General features: G+C 43.8%; 1 protein-coding gene across 5 annotated transcripts in view; it reads right to left on the bottom strand.

The window, feature by feature from the left end:
- AGFG2 (ArfGAP with FG repeats 2) overlaps positions 1 to 10,113 on the bottom strand; it is a 29,025-nt gene extending 18,912 nt beyond the window's left edge. For 2 of the 5 annotated variants that reach the window (XM_036310073.1, XM_036310075.1), the window contains exons 1-2: positions 9,580 to 9,800; positions 120 to 213 (exon numbers count right to left, since the gene is read on the bottom strand). In XM_036310073.1, the coding sequence (XP_036165966.1) occupies positions 120 to 213; positions 9,580 to 9,800 (315 nt within the window). Of the gene's footprint in view, positions 1 to 119; positions 214 to 9,579 lie in introns of all 5 variants that reach the window. The other 3 variants (XM_036310076.1, XM_036310071.1, XM_036310072.1) reach the window with 3 other exon arrangements.
- Positions 10,114 to 12,656: the final 2,543 nt, after the last annotated feature.

Below are 12,656 nucleotides of genomic sequence, written 5' to 3'. Positions count from 1 at the left end.
CTAAAAAATAAGAGAAACGACTAGAAAAAAACGGAAGGGTTTTTCTATAATCTTAAGACAAAGCTCTCCAGCAGATAGGGCAACTATTAGCCTGTAATACTCCATCAGCGGCTGCTCACCTCGTTTCCACGGGATTGCAGGAAAACTACTTCAGGCTCAGTGAAAGTTGTCATGGAGATGGATTTGACTCGATGAGGGGGGTTCAGGCCTCTCCTGTGGGAGAGAAATAGAAAGAAAGTGAAGTATAATGCAGTTAGCACTGCAGGTCTGTTTATGGGAGGGGAGGCAGGGAGAAAGGATAAAACAACACATAAATTAGCCTCAAGCAGAACTTCCTTCCTGAGCTACTTCCTAATTCAAAGAAAGGAAGCAAGAATGTTTTGGAGGCTTCTAGTAAGAGACAAGGACGACAGAGTGAGGAAGGCAGAGACTGCCCCTCCAGAGACCTCCTCTATATTGGCTCAGACCCCCAACAGTTCAGTGTTCAGCTGAGGGGGTACTTCTGGGAACTCAGATGTGCAACCACTTCCCATTTCCTGTTTTATCATTGTTTGAGACCTACAGCACATCCTCAAGGTCCCAGAGCCCATATATTTCTCAAGAACAAGGGAAGACAAAAATAAAGGCCCATGATAATTCCTGATTAATACTAACAAAGATAAGATTTAAAGACAAAAAACAGAGTCCCTAGGCTAGCTGCTGCTCCTCGTGTCTATACAGAAGTTTGGCATGGTAGTAGGAATAGAGAGGGTCCCTCTCTTTCAGGAAGAAATCTCTGGGAAAAGAAATATTCTGGATTTTCTCATTTCTAGATCTTTCAATGAAGCAGGAGGAAATCAGGTTCAACAATGAGATATGAGATTGGCATGTGAATGCTTTTGTGCAAGCTCTGGGTTAACTCCTTGGGAGTTGCCCCCCGCCCCCCGGGCCGCAACTGCCTCCAGTGTTCTAATGGGAAACCTGAGGCTAAGCCAAGCAGGTTCCTTATACCTTAAGCTTGACTCTGGTCTAGACCTACTGCCCTCATCAGATTAAAACATAACTGGCTAAACCAAAACAAATAAACTAGACCCTGGGATCAGGAATGAAAGACCACAGGCACATTCAGGAAAGACAGTCCAAATGATGAGAATCTTCAAACTTTTACTCTCCTGGAAAAAGTGAGTGGATCAAGATGTGAAAATAAAAGCACTGTAACTCTAGAATAGGGTCCTGGTTGATGCCCTCAGAAAAGCAAAGGGAGAAGGAAGAGATAACAAAATTTACCAAATGAAAATCCTAGAAAAAGGTGGGGACAACACATTCATGCTTACAGGTGCACACACAGAATAAAGATGCTCCTGCCAAGGCTGGAAGAACGGCAGTGTTTGGGTTAGTGTAAATGAAGATGGTGGGGGCAGGGAGGGAGGACAGATGACACAGTACAGAGTGAACAGTAAAGGGCAGGCTCCTTTTGGAGGCTAAATTTCTGATGGCGGATTCTAACAAAGGACAGGACATTGGAGGCGACAATGGAGGCTACAACTGAGGGCACTTTCAATAATTCTGCTGCTAGATTTTCAGTAGAGTCTGAAAATACTCCTTTAAAAAACAAGCAATATCAATGAGGAAAGATAATAGCAGGGAGAACCAGAAGCCAGGCTTTGTTACTACATGTCAAACAATAGCTCTTAAACTTGATCTGCCCTGAAGACTCTCTTCTGATCACATTTCAGAGATATTCCAGTTTTCTCTCCTGAAGCCTCTCTTACTAATGGTTTTGTTTTGTTTCATTTTGAAGTCCAGACAGCCTACTTCTATATTCCTTCCCTTGCCCTTTCTCACCTTAACAACTAGTCCCTTCCCTCTCAGAATACCAAACCTTTCTGAGGTCTAGCCAGAGCAGACCTCCCTGACCTGATGATCCTGGTCCTCTTCTTCACCTCCCACTAACAAATATTTACTTTGCCAAAACACAAGGCATTGTGATAGGCACTTTGAGGGATACAAAAATTATAGACCCCAGTCCTCAATCACTGGACTGCTGGCTTATAAGAAGGAACCAAGGAGCCTGGACAAGAGTACTTCTCAACGCAGTAGGGTGTAATTTAGGCACACAGCTGGATCAGGGAGAATTAGCCCCATGATGCAGTAGTGGAGGAAGGAATGATAAATGGTATCAGGGGAAAAGTAAAAATATATTATGTTTACACTTGAAAAACAGATTCTAAGCCTATCACACAAAGGTCACTGACATTTCCGGAAAGAAGAATCAGGAACTGTTAGCAAAGTATAAACAGGGAGGTGCGCTTTCTTATAGAGGGAGGGGAAGGGACTTGACCCATGTATCAATCTAGAGGAGATGCTTAGAACAACAAAACTTTCTTTTAAGCCCTGACCGGTTTGGCTCAGTGGATAGAGCTTCGGCCTGCGGACTCAAGGGTCCCGGGTTCGATTTCGGTCAAGGGCATGTACCTTGGTTGCGGGCACATCCCCAGTAGGGGGTGTGCAGGAGGCAGCTGATCGATGTTTCTAACTCTCTATCCTTCTCCCTTCCTCTCTGTAAAAAATCAATAAAAAAAATAAAAAAACTTTCTTTAAAAAAATTTTTTTTGATTGATTTCAGATAGGAAGATGGAGAGATAGAAACATCAATGATGAGAGAGATTCATTGATTAGCTGCCTTTTGCACACCCTCATTGGGGATTGAGCCTGTAACTTGGGCATGTTGCCCTGCCCCATGCCCTGACCGGGAAATCTAACTGTGACCTCCTAGTACATAGGTTGACCCTCAACCACTGAGCCATGCCAGGTCAACAGAACTTTCTATGGCTAAGCTTGAACTAGAGGTTTTTTGTGTGTGTTTTTTTGAGGGGGAGGAAGGATGAGACAGGATAAAGGGAAGGCAGAGAAACTGATTTAGATTCGTTGGGCCAAATGAATCTGACGGAATAGGATGTTTCCGAAGCATAACCACCATTGCTTTGACCTTAATGTCTGTAGATTGGCTTATGTACTATAACCAGAGCCACAGTATAGGGGCAGAGAGAGTTCTCTATAAGGTAACACAACATTCTGCCGCCCAGAAGGACTAGCTCCATGGCCTATGAGTCAGAATTTGTTTCTGAATCATAGAGGCCATTGCTGGCTGAGAGAAGCAATTTAGAAACAGGAGCCCCTCCCCTCCCAGTAGATGACACTAAGTTGTCTAGGAGTTTTGCTTTCCCTTGGGTACATACCAGGGTCATCCAGTGGGTCAGATGTGAGTCACTGACCTAGAATTAAACAGACCCAACTCTCCAACTTGGATGTAATCTCCCCAAATTAATTCAGGTTCTCCCCAAAAGAAGTGAGAACTAGAAGGAAGTACCCTTCTGTTATTTCTAACCAGGAGGTGCTGGGAGAAATATAGAGATAAATTTATTTGCCCAGAATAGTGTAAGTTTTTCCAGTTGAAAGCAAGTACACTATTAGGATGCAAACCTTGAGCCCAGTCATAAAGTCTTTTTCCACTTCAGTTTCCTTTTCCCCAAAATGAACCTAAATAACATTTGAAGTACTCAATCTTTAAAGTACTCTGAATTACTTGGCAAGTGAAGCAATTTTCAGAGATACTAAAGTCTGCCCAATTCTCTCTCTTAGCCTTTCTCTCCTCTCCCTCTATTAAGCACCCTAATGTTTCTAGATACCACATCTTTCATTTCTCTGCGGTCATCACCCTCAAACTGGCCCATATTTTGCTTCTAGCTTGCTTCATAAAAGTCTCAAACCTGCTCAGCTGCTCAGATGAGAAGGTTCTGCCAGGTCAACAATGGAAAAAAACAGTTCCACCCAGCACCCAAGTGCTTTCATTTGTGCCAAATCTGAACTTGGGAACTCCTTACCTCTGAATATTTGTGTTCAAATTTGTACACCCCAGTTTGTATTTCTTAGCCTAAGCAGAGGTTAGCTAACCAGTTTAATCCTTATCTTGAACCCAAACATCATCAAGAAGAGTCCCTAATAGGGAGTATCCCTATTACACTGTTCCAGGGTCAAATTCACTAATTTTAGGAAACTTCTTCCTAATCTAAATTCCCCTGCTTCAAGCCATTTCCTGTTGTTGTTCCTCAGTGACAATGATAACAGCTGTCCTCTCTTGTGGTCACTAGAATCCTGATATTATCAGCTGCCTTCCTCTTCAGGCTCAATGCTAATCCTTTTACAATTTTTTCTTTTCTTCTCTTTTCTTTGGTAACTTATTTTCTTAGGGTTTTTTTAAGTTGTCCAAGGGCTTCATACGATAAAGTGCTTAAGTCTGTAACTTAGTGAAACTCTGTCCATCTCAGCCCAGCAGAGGAGAATATGAAAGGTGAGGTGGGAGGGGATGGAGGGATGGGACTAAATAAGGGCAAGGTACATGTCTATCTCTCCAACCCAGACAGATGGAAAAGTACTGAATTATTAAGACACACCTTTCCCTTCATGGAGATAAAAAGTGCTTCAACTGGGAGCCACCACTAACAAACCAGACAAGGGGTGACAGAGGGTAAAACTTGTCACAAATAAAGAGCTATCAAGCACATCTCTTGACACCCAGCCCAGAGCTCTGCCCACCTTAATCCTGATTCAATCCCATCATCAGAGTAAAGTTGTGCAGAAGTAGAAAAGACAAGTATTCACTGAGACTTGAAGGACAATGGCTTAAACGATGGACCCAGTCATGTCAGGGAAGCATGTCACATACTTTGCTGGAAAAACTGGGTATCAAAGGTAGTACCCATCCCTGATGCCAATGACATTTTAGGCCTCACCATGCTTTCTTCTTACAGAAAAGGGATTTATTCATTGAGGCAAGCAAGCAAACCAGAACAAGGAAGAACATCTAAGGCTCTGCTTTAGAAATGCTTTTTAACAGCGATTTTTACCCCAACCTAGCTTCAAATAGCAGATTCATCCTTTGGTAGAAGAGTCAGAAAAATAAACAAACTAGCACATGTACCTGTACAGGGTGGGGCAAAAGTAGATTTAGAATACAGCTTATTCTTGTATTTTTATTAATTATTGTATTATTTCCATACAAACATGGGCAAATTAAAAAGATCTATACCAAGTTAAGGAAATTAGGTATTGGAAGAAAACCAATGAATAAAACCAATGAATAAAAACTAGGTCAAATTTGGGACCTACAATTGCGGTAGTATGTATGTAAATTTAGAAACAGCAGAAACAGCCTCTCTCTCTCAGGCCCTCACACCAACACTGTGGGTTTTTGCTACAGCTGAGAAAGTATTTCTCATTAAAAAAGAGATAGTGAGAATGAGCTCACATGTGCAGAGATGAATGCTTAGTCATCACCCACCCACAAATATTAAAATCTGAATTTTTCTTCAGATCTTGGGAAATTCAACTTGGGCTGGAACAGTCAACCTTGCTACATCAGCCAATTCAGCCGGCCTGTAACTCTGGTTATTCTTCTCACTGCCCCCAGAATACTCCATCCCTCTAAGACAGTGGTTCTCAACCTTCCTAATGCCGCGACTCTTTAATACAGTTCCTCATGTTGTGGTGACCCTCAATTTCATTGTTACAAATTGAACATAATTAAAGCATAGTGATTAATCACAAAAACAATATGTAATTATATATGTTTTCCGATGGTCTTAGGCAACCCCTGTGAAAGGGTCATTCGACCCCCAAAGGGGTCGCGACCCACTGGTTGAGAACCGCTGACCTAAGAGGTAAACATATTTGTAACACCCTCAACAAAACTGTCTTTCAAAATACCAAGCCAATTCTGCTGTCTCCTTTCTCTGGAGATGGTGTTAAGTATGGTACTTCAATTTCGCCCTCAATATCCTCTTCACTTTTTGTTGTTGTTAATCCTCACCGGAGAATATTTTTTCCACTGATTTTTAGAGAGAGTGGAAGGAAGGGAAGAAGAGGGAGAGAGAGAAACATCGATGTGAAAGGGACACATTGATTGGTTGCTTCCCCAACTGCCCTGAGACCAGGGTGGAGATCAAAGCTGCAACCCAGATATGTACCCTTGATTGGGAATCAAATCCTTGACACTTCATTGCGTGGACCAACACTCTAACCACTGAGTGACACTGGCCAGGGTACCTCTTCATTTTAACAAAGAATATTTCATCTCTTTTTGTCATCATACATCAATATGAGTTCCCACCACTCTCTGGCCCATGCTGAGCTTTATTTTACTCCATAACATTTATCACTACCTGCAATTATATATTTAATTATTTATTTACAGTTCATGGCCTTTACTAGGATGTAAGCTACATGAATATGGGTACTTTGTCAATTTTATTACCATATCTCCAACACCTAAAACAGTGTCTGGGGCTTGATAGACACTCAATAAGTATTCGTTGACGGATTGAATAAATGAATGTGCAGATTTTTGGCCGACCACAATTTTCACTATCACAAAAATCCTAATCTATGGGCAATCAACCATGTGGATTTATGGTGTTAACTTGTGTATGTGTCACTGTGGAGCCATGCCTCTCCATTGCCTGCTGGATTGTGTGTGCTCCATCCCTCACTCTGCAGAATGCAATAAGTATGCTCCATCTCACACATTCTGCCTCTGGCCACCACCAGCTCCCAGCCCTTCCCACATCAGAGGGCACAGGTAGTAGTCTGTTAAGACACCTTTAAAAGTTTATATGCCTTGCTCTCGTCCATGCTAATTACAACTCCAATTAGCAAATGAGAAGTACCACTGGAACCCACGCAGATAATCACAGTCAAGGAAACTAAAGCTTCCTTATAGAATGTCATCTGATATATCTTTCTTGATAACCTCAACATGCCTTCAGTTCAGTTTCATTTAGTGACCCAGCCCCTTTTTGACCCTTCACTCTACTGTGACTTCCTGCTAACATAGGGTTGGCCTAGCTTCTTGTTTCCCAATCACCAAAATATGTTCCCTAAAGTCTACCACTTCAAGAATCACTCATAATGCTTTACCAAAATACTTGGCAAAAAAGTCCTTTCTAGAAAATTTTAAAACTAAAAAAAAAAAAAAACCCTAAAAAAAAAAAAGAGCTAGTGGATTCCTACCATTTGTTCCCATTGGAACTTAAGTTCCTAAAAAGCTAAGCCCTAGAGATTCCAAAATGGGGCCAGAATAAGTGGAAGCTGACATGTTCCCAGGACCAAATGGGAGTTACAACTAAAATACAGAAAAACCATCCTGAAGAGTCAACTGAAGAGTAGCTGCAGAGAACCCCGATACCAAGGACGGAAAGTGGAGTCCACATACAGACTGACCTCAAAAACAAACAAACAAACAAACAAACAAACAAACAAACAAACAAACAGCTAAGCCCTAGTCTGAGGAACATACACCTTAGACCAAGGGGGTGGGGAACCCTTTTTCTGCCAAGGGCCATTTGGATATTTATAACATCATTTGAGGGCCATACAAAATTATCAACTTAAAAATTAACTAACCTCTAAATGCCTTGGCAGGATCAGACCTAATTATTTCATGGGCCTTATATATGGCCTGAGGGCTGGACAGGCCTCTCCCCTGCCTTAGACAGAGCCAGGCCTCTTGGGGTACTTTTCTATTAATCAACCCTTATGCCATACTCACCTCCACCCAGTGTCTCTCTAGATCAGTCATTTGACTTTTCATTAATGGGATCAACAATCATGACCACTGGAGAAAGTGGTCAAGTTTTGCAAATTGCGCACTGATATTTAGGGAGTTAACTTTTCCAGCAAAAGAAACCAGGTTTTTAATGTGTCCCAGATCCCTTGCCCCTCCTTCTGTCCTGATTGAAGGATATTCATTATAAAAGGGAAATGTTGTCTGTGGGATACTTTAAACCAAGATCTATAAAATTATGATAACGATGTCAGCACTTCCAGGGTTTTATCTTTCATTCCATCACAGCTAACCATGGGAATGAATTAACACTGTTTCTTAGCATTTTCTTCCTAGGACCTAATATCATCAATTTTAACCTTCTGCTTTTCTTTACTTTTTTCCAGACTCTATAATCAGATTTTCCTTTTCATAACAAGGTCTTCAGGAATCTGCTCTCTTTCTACTTTATGCTATAAATATTTCTAAATTTTGCTCCTTCTCTCGTCAGAGTGCTTGTCCTAATCTCTAGTTTCTATCATTTTGCTTCACTTTCATTTCTACCACAGCTTTTGACACATTTCTATTTGGATTCTAAATCATTATCCTAAGAGCCACAGTGGCTTTTACTTAGACCCAAGTCAAATCCTTCCTCACAATACCCAAGTGAGATTGATCAGAACATAGCAGTTTGACAAAGGAGGTAAAAACTGAATATAGAAGTTATCCTAAACTGTATCTTAGAAGACCTGGATCCTCATTTCTGATCTGCCATGATCATAACTAATATCAAACAACAAATGCTGAAAACAGCAAGCCCCGTACAGCATTGGATAAATTACTAAACCTCTCTTTGCTTCAGTTTTCCCATCTGTCAAGCAAGAGCAATACTGCTCTCTCCTTGGCTCCTAAAGGTGTAAGAAGAAACAAGGACAGCACTCCTTGTTAAAAATGAAACCAATAACCAAACAAACTAATGTATTAAAACAATACTAAAAAACAGCAATAATAAACCCCTTGATAAAAAAGAGAGATACAGGCTTGGTATCAAATGTTAATCATGTATCTAACCAAACAACTCCCAAAGGGGGGGGGGGATTTACTATATAACCAGAAATCTGGGCTAGAACTGTGGTTCTAAATTAGCTCAGGCATGGCCAAATACAGCGCTAGTGCCAAGGATAGCGAATCAGATTATACAACCATTCTCCTCTCTCCCTCGGTCTAGAAGGAGTTGCAAGATGTTACTACTAGGATCAAGCCATGGCAACAAGGAGCTTAAAGACGTAAATTATTACACATAAGGATGGCAGATCCAGATCTACAAGCCTTCGGAAAAGTTGGAAAAGTTGAGCTCTCTAACAGGGCAGCCCATCAGCTCTCATCATCACTTAGATCTGTAAGATACCTCCTTCTGGGTGGCATTTCAAAGCCCTGCAAGATGAGGATCTGCACCTGGACACTTGAACTGGACCCTTACCTGCCACTATCCCTGTGCTCTCAACCTGGGTCAATTTGCCTATTTTAACTCGCTTTCTCCATCTCCCACTCCAGGATGGCCCCAAGCCAGAAGGAAGACAGGTGCTCCTTCATCTTGAGTCCAGTTTGCCCTACTCTTTCCTTTTTGTCCTCCGGCTACATGAAGTTCCCTTTCAAGGGCTATGTCATTCTCCAGCCTTTTAAATCTCCAACCGCCTCCCCTCAGTTCTCTTCAACCATCCATCCCCACTTTCGGTTCTCCTTGCCTCCCGTAGGGAGTTTCTCCCTTCCTCGCCTGTGTCCTTCCTTCTCCTGCATCGCGACTCCAATCGTGTGTCTGGCCTCGGCTGCCCCTTCCCTTTCCCCCTGACACCTCTGCCACAGAGGACTCTCGCCACATCCGGCGCGTCCCCATGCCCCCCCGCCACCCCTCACCTCGGCTCCGTCCCTTCGCCGGCCTTCACGCCGACTCCCCGCCACTCCTTCGCGGCCACCCCTTCCCCCCGCGCCAGTCCACTCACAGGAGGCCGGAGCAGGTGGTGCAGACGAAGCTGCCCACGGTGATGTCCACGTAGGTGACGCCGCGCTGGGCGCACTCGAAGCAGTGGCGGTTCCCGGCCTGGCTGCAGCCGCCCAGCTCCCGCACCCGGCGACACCACACCTCCGAAGCCGCCTCCGCCTCCGTCTTTCCCCCGCCGACCCCGCCGCCCGGCCCCGGGCCCTTCTTCGCCGCCATCACCATGACCGCCCACTCCCTCGGACTTCCTCCTAGCAAATCAGCAATCGCCCCTTCCCTTTCAACCACTACCGCCTTCCCGCCTCCTCAGTCGCCTCCGCACGCCAGACTCCCCTGACAGAAGCTGGGGAGCCCGCGGCGTCCGCGCGAGACTCCTCAGCCCCAAGCCTCGCCTATCCTGCACACTGATTGGCTAGTCTCCTCCCACCTCCTCACTCTGATTGGCCCGACATTAGACGGCCTCTACTTGCGGTAGCCGCCAATGCCACACCCTACTGCCTAGAGACCTTAGGCCTCTGCCATTGGCCCGCAGAGATCCTGGCCGCGAAGACTGTGCGTGCCCCCTTCTTGTTCCCTCCCCATCTCGCCACAGCCTGCAAAGCGCCCGCCTCCCGGACTAGAAGGGTGCATTCTCGGAACTTGGGCTCCGTCGCCTATTCTGATTGGCTGTCCAGGTTGCAAAGGTAGCACGCAGGGGTGTAGGTGTCCCGCGCATGCGCAGCTCTGGTTCTCCCGACTGATGACATTAATTCCCGCCAAATTTCAAAGTCCTAGTCTTAGCTAGACTGTGCAGAGAAGCACGCAAAGCAGAAGAGACGTGGCCATAAGGAGACCGAGGGGAGAGGGAAAGAGCTCTCAGAGGAAGGGAGGGAGGAAAGAGAGTGCTTTATACATGCTATTTTATTTAATCCTACCGATGCCACAGGAAATTTCATTTTACATTATTAGATTATACAATTTACAGTAGGCCCAGCCAGAATTCTGATATGAGTCATATATATATATATATATATATATATATATATATATATATATATATATATATATATATGTTTTTGTTTATTTCAGAGAGAGGAAGGGAGGAGAGATAGACCCATCAATGAAAAGAATCATCCACCGGCTGCCTCCTGCATGCCCCCTACTGGGGGTGGAGACTGCAACCCAGGCATGTGCCTTGAGCAGAAATCAACTGGTTCCTGGGTTGATGCCCAACCAAGAGCCACTCCAGTGGGCAAGTCTGGGTCGTCTTACTTTAGAAACGCTGCTTTTAATCACCACACAATCCATGGAATAGTATTTGACCATTCATTTGACAAATACTTACTGACTACCTACTAGGTTTCAGGCACTGTTCTGGACAACCAATCAAATTCCTATCTTCATGGAGCTTACATTCTAGTAGGGAAAGGCACACAATGAATAGTTACAGAATCATTAGTTAATGATACGTTCTATGCAGAGAATTAAAATAAGCTATTGTAAATGAGAGTGACTTGCCCAGCCCATCTTGCTCAGTGATTGAGTGTGGACCCATGAACCAGGAGGTCATGGAATCCCCATCAGGGAACATGACCAGGTTTCGGGCTCTAGGGGTACAGTGGGCAGCCCATCAGTGATTCTCTCTCGTTGTTGATCTCTCTCTCTCTCTCTCTCTCTCTCTCTCTCTCTCTGTATCTCTCTCTCTCTCTCTCTCTCTCTCTCTCTCTCTCTCTCTCTCTCTCCCTTCCTCTCTCTGAAATCAATAAAAACTTTTTTTTTAAAGTGACTTGTTGGGTATCTTAGACTGTTCAGTAAAACTATCTCTAATGCAGTAATATTTAAGCTGAAACCTGATTAACAAAAAGGAGTCAGCCATGAGGAGTCCTGAGGAGGAGCAAGCCAGGCAAAAGGAAGTATAAAGGCCCTAAAGCATGAAGAAGTTTTGTGTATTGAAGCAGCAAAAAAGAAAGCCAGAGTGGGCGAAGCGTGGTGAAATGAGTGAAAAGTGGGAGGGATTATACTGGAGGGTTAAAAGTGGGAGTGGAACCAGATTATGCAGAACCTTCCAGACTTCGGTTAGGAGTTTGGATTTTCTTCTAAGTGTGATGGGAAGCTGGTGGATTCATTAGAATTGGGTCCCACTGTGACAGAAAACCCAAAATAATTGGGGCTTAAGCCAGATGAAGTTTATTTCTCTCTCATGAAATAGTCTTATAGGCATTCTAGGGCTAGTGGGCTGCTCCACTGTGCCAGAGACCCAGGCTCCTTCTACCTTGTTTCTCCATAATGCATTACCTACACTCCCAAGTTTACCTCATGATCTATCCTAGCTTCAGCCATCATGTCTGTTACAGCAGCAGGGAGATCCTGTTCTATTTAAGGACATGCCATGAAACTGTACACAGTCACATTGGTCAGAACTCAGTCCCATGAACACACCTAAGTGCAAAGAGGGACTGAAAAATGTATTCTTTTAAAAAATATATTTTTTATTGATTTCAGAGAGAAAGGGAGAGGGAGAGAGAGATAGAAACATAAATGTTATATCATTGATTAGCTGCCTCCTGCATGCCCCCTACTAAAGATTCAGCCTGCAACCCGGGCATGTACCCTAACCAGGAATTGAAACTCCTAGTTCATAGGTCAATGCTCAACCACTCAGCTATGCCGGCTGGGCTGAAAAATGTATTCTTTATTTTGGGCCTCCATGTGCTCACTTCAGAGGTTCTGTTACTGATGTTGAAAGGGAGAAAGGATATTAGGATAAAACCACAGTCTCAGCCACAGAAGCCATTGGAAGGATTGTAGCCAGGGCAAGATGTGGGCTGACTTTCAGTTTTAAAAAAATAATTCTGGCCCTAGCTGTTTGGCTCAGTGGCTAGAGCATCAGCCTGCAGAGTGAAGGGTCCTGGGTTCGATTCCAGTCAACCGTACATGGCCGGGTTTGTGGGCTTGATCCCCAGTAGGGGGCGTGCAGGAGGCAACCTATCAATGATTCTCTCTCATTGATGTTTCTACTGATCTCTCCCTCTCCCTTCCTCTCTGAAATCAATAAAAACATATATTTTTAAAATAATAATAATAATAATTCTGTCCGCTATA

The sequence above is a fragment of the Myotis myotis genome, unplaced genomic scaffold, assembly GCF_014108235.1.
Source record: "Myotis myotis isolate mMyoMyo1 unplaced genomic scaffold, mMyoMyo1.p scaffold_m19_p_5, whole genome shotgun sequence".
In the NCBI taxonomy this organism is placed as follows: Eukaryota; Metazoa; Chordata; class Mammalia; order Chiroptera; family Vespertilionidae; genus Myotis; species Myotis myotis.
The sequence above is the reverse complement of the archived record's forward strand: the minus strand, read 5'-3'. Positions and strand labels throughout refer to the sequence as shown.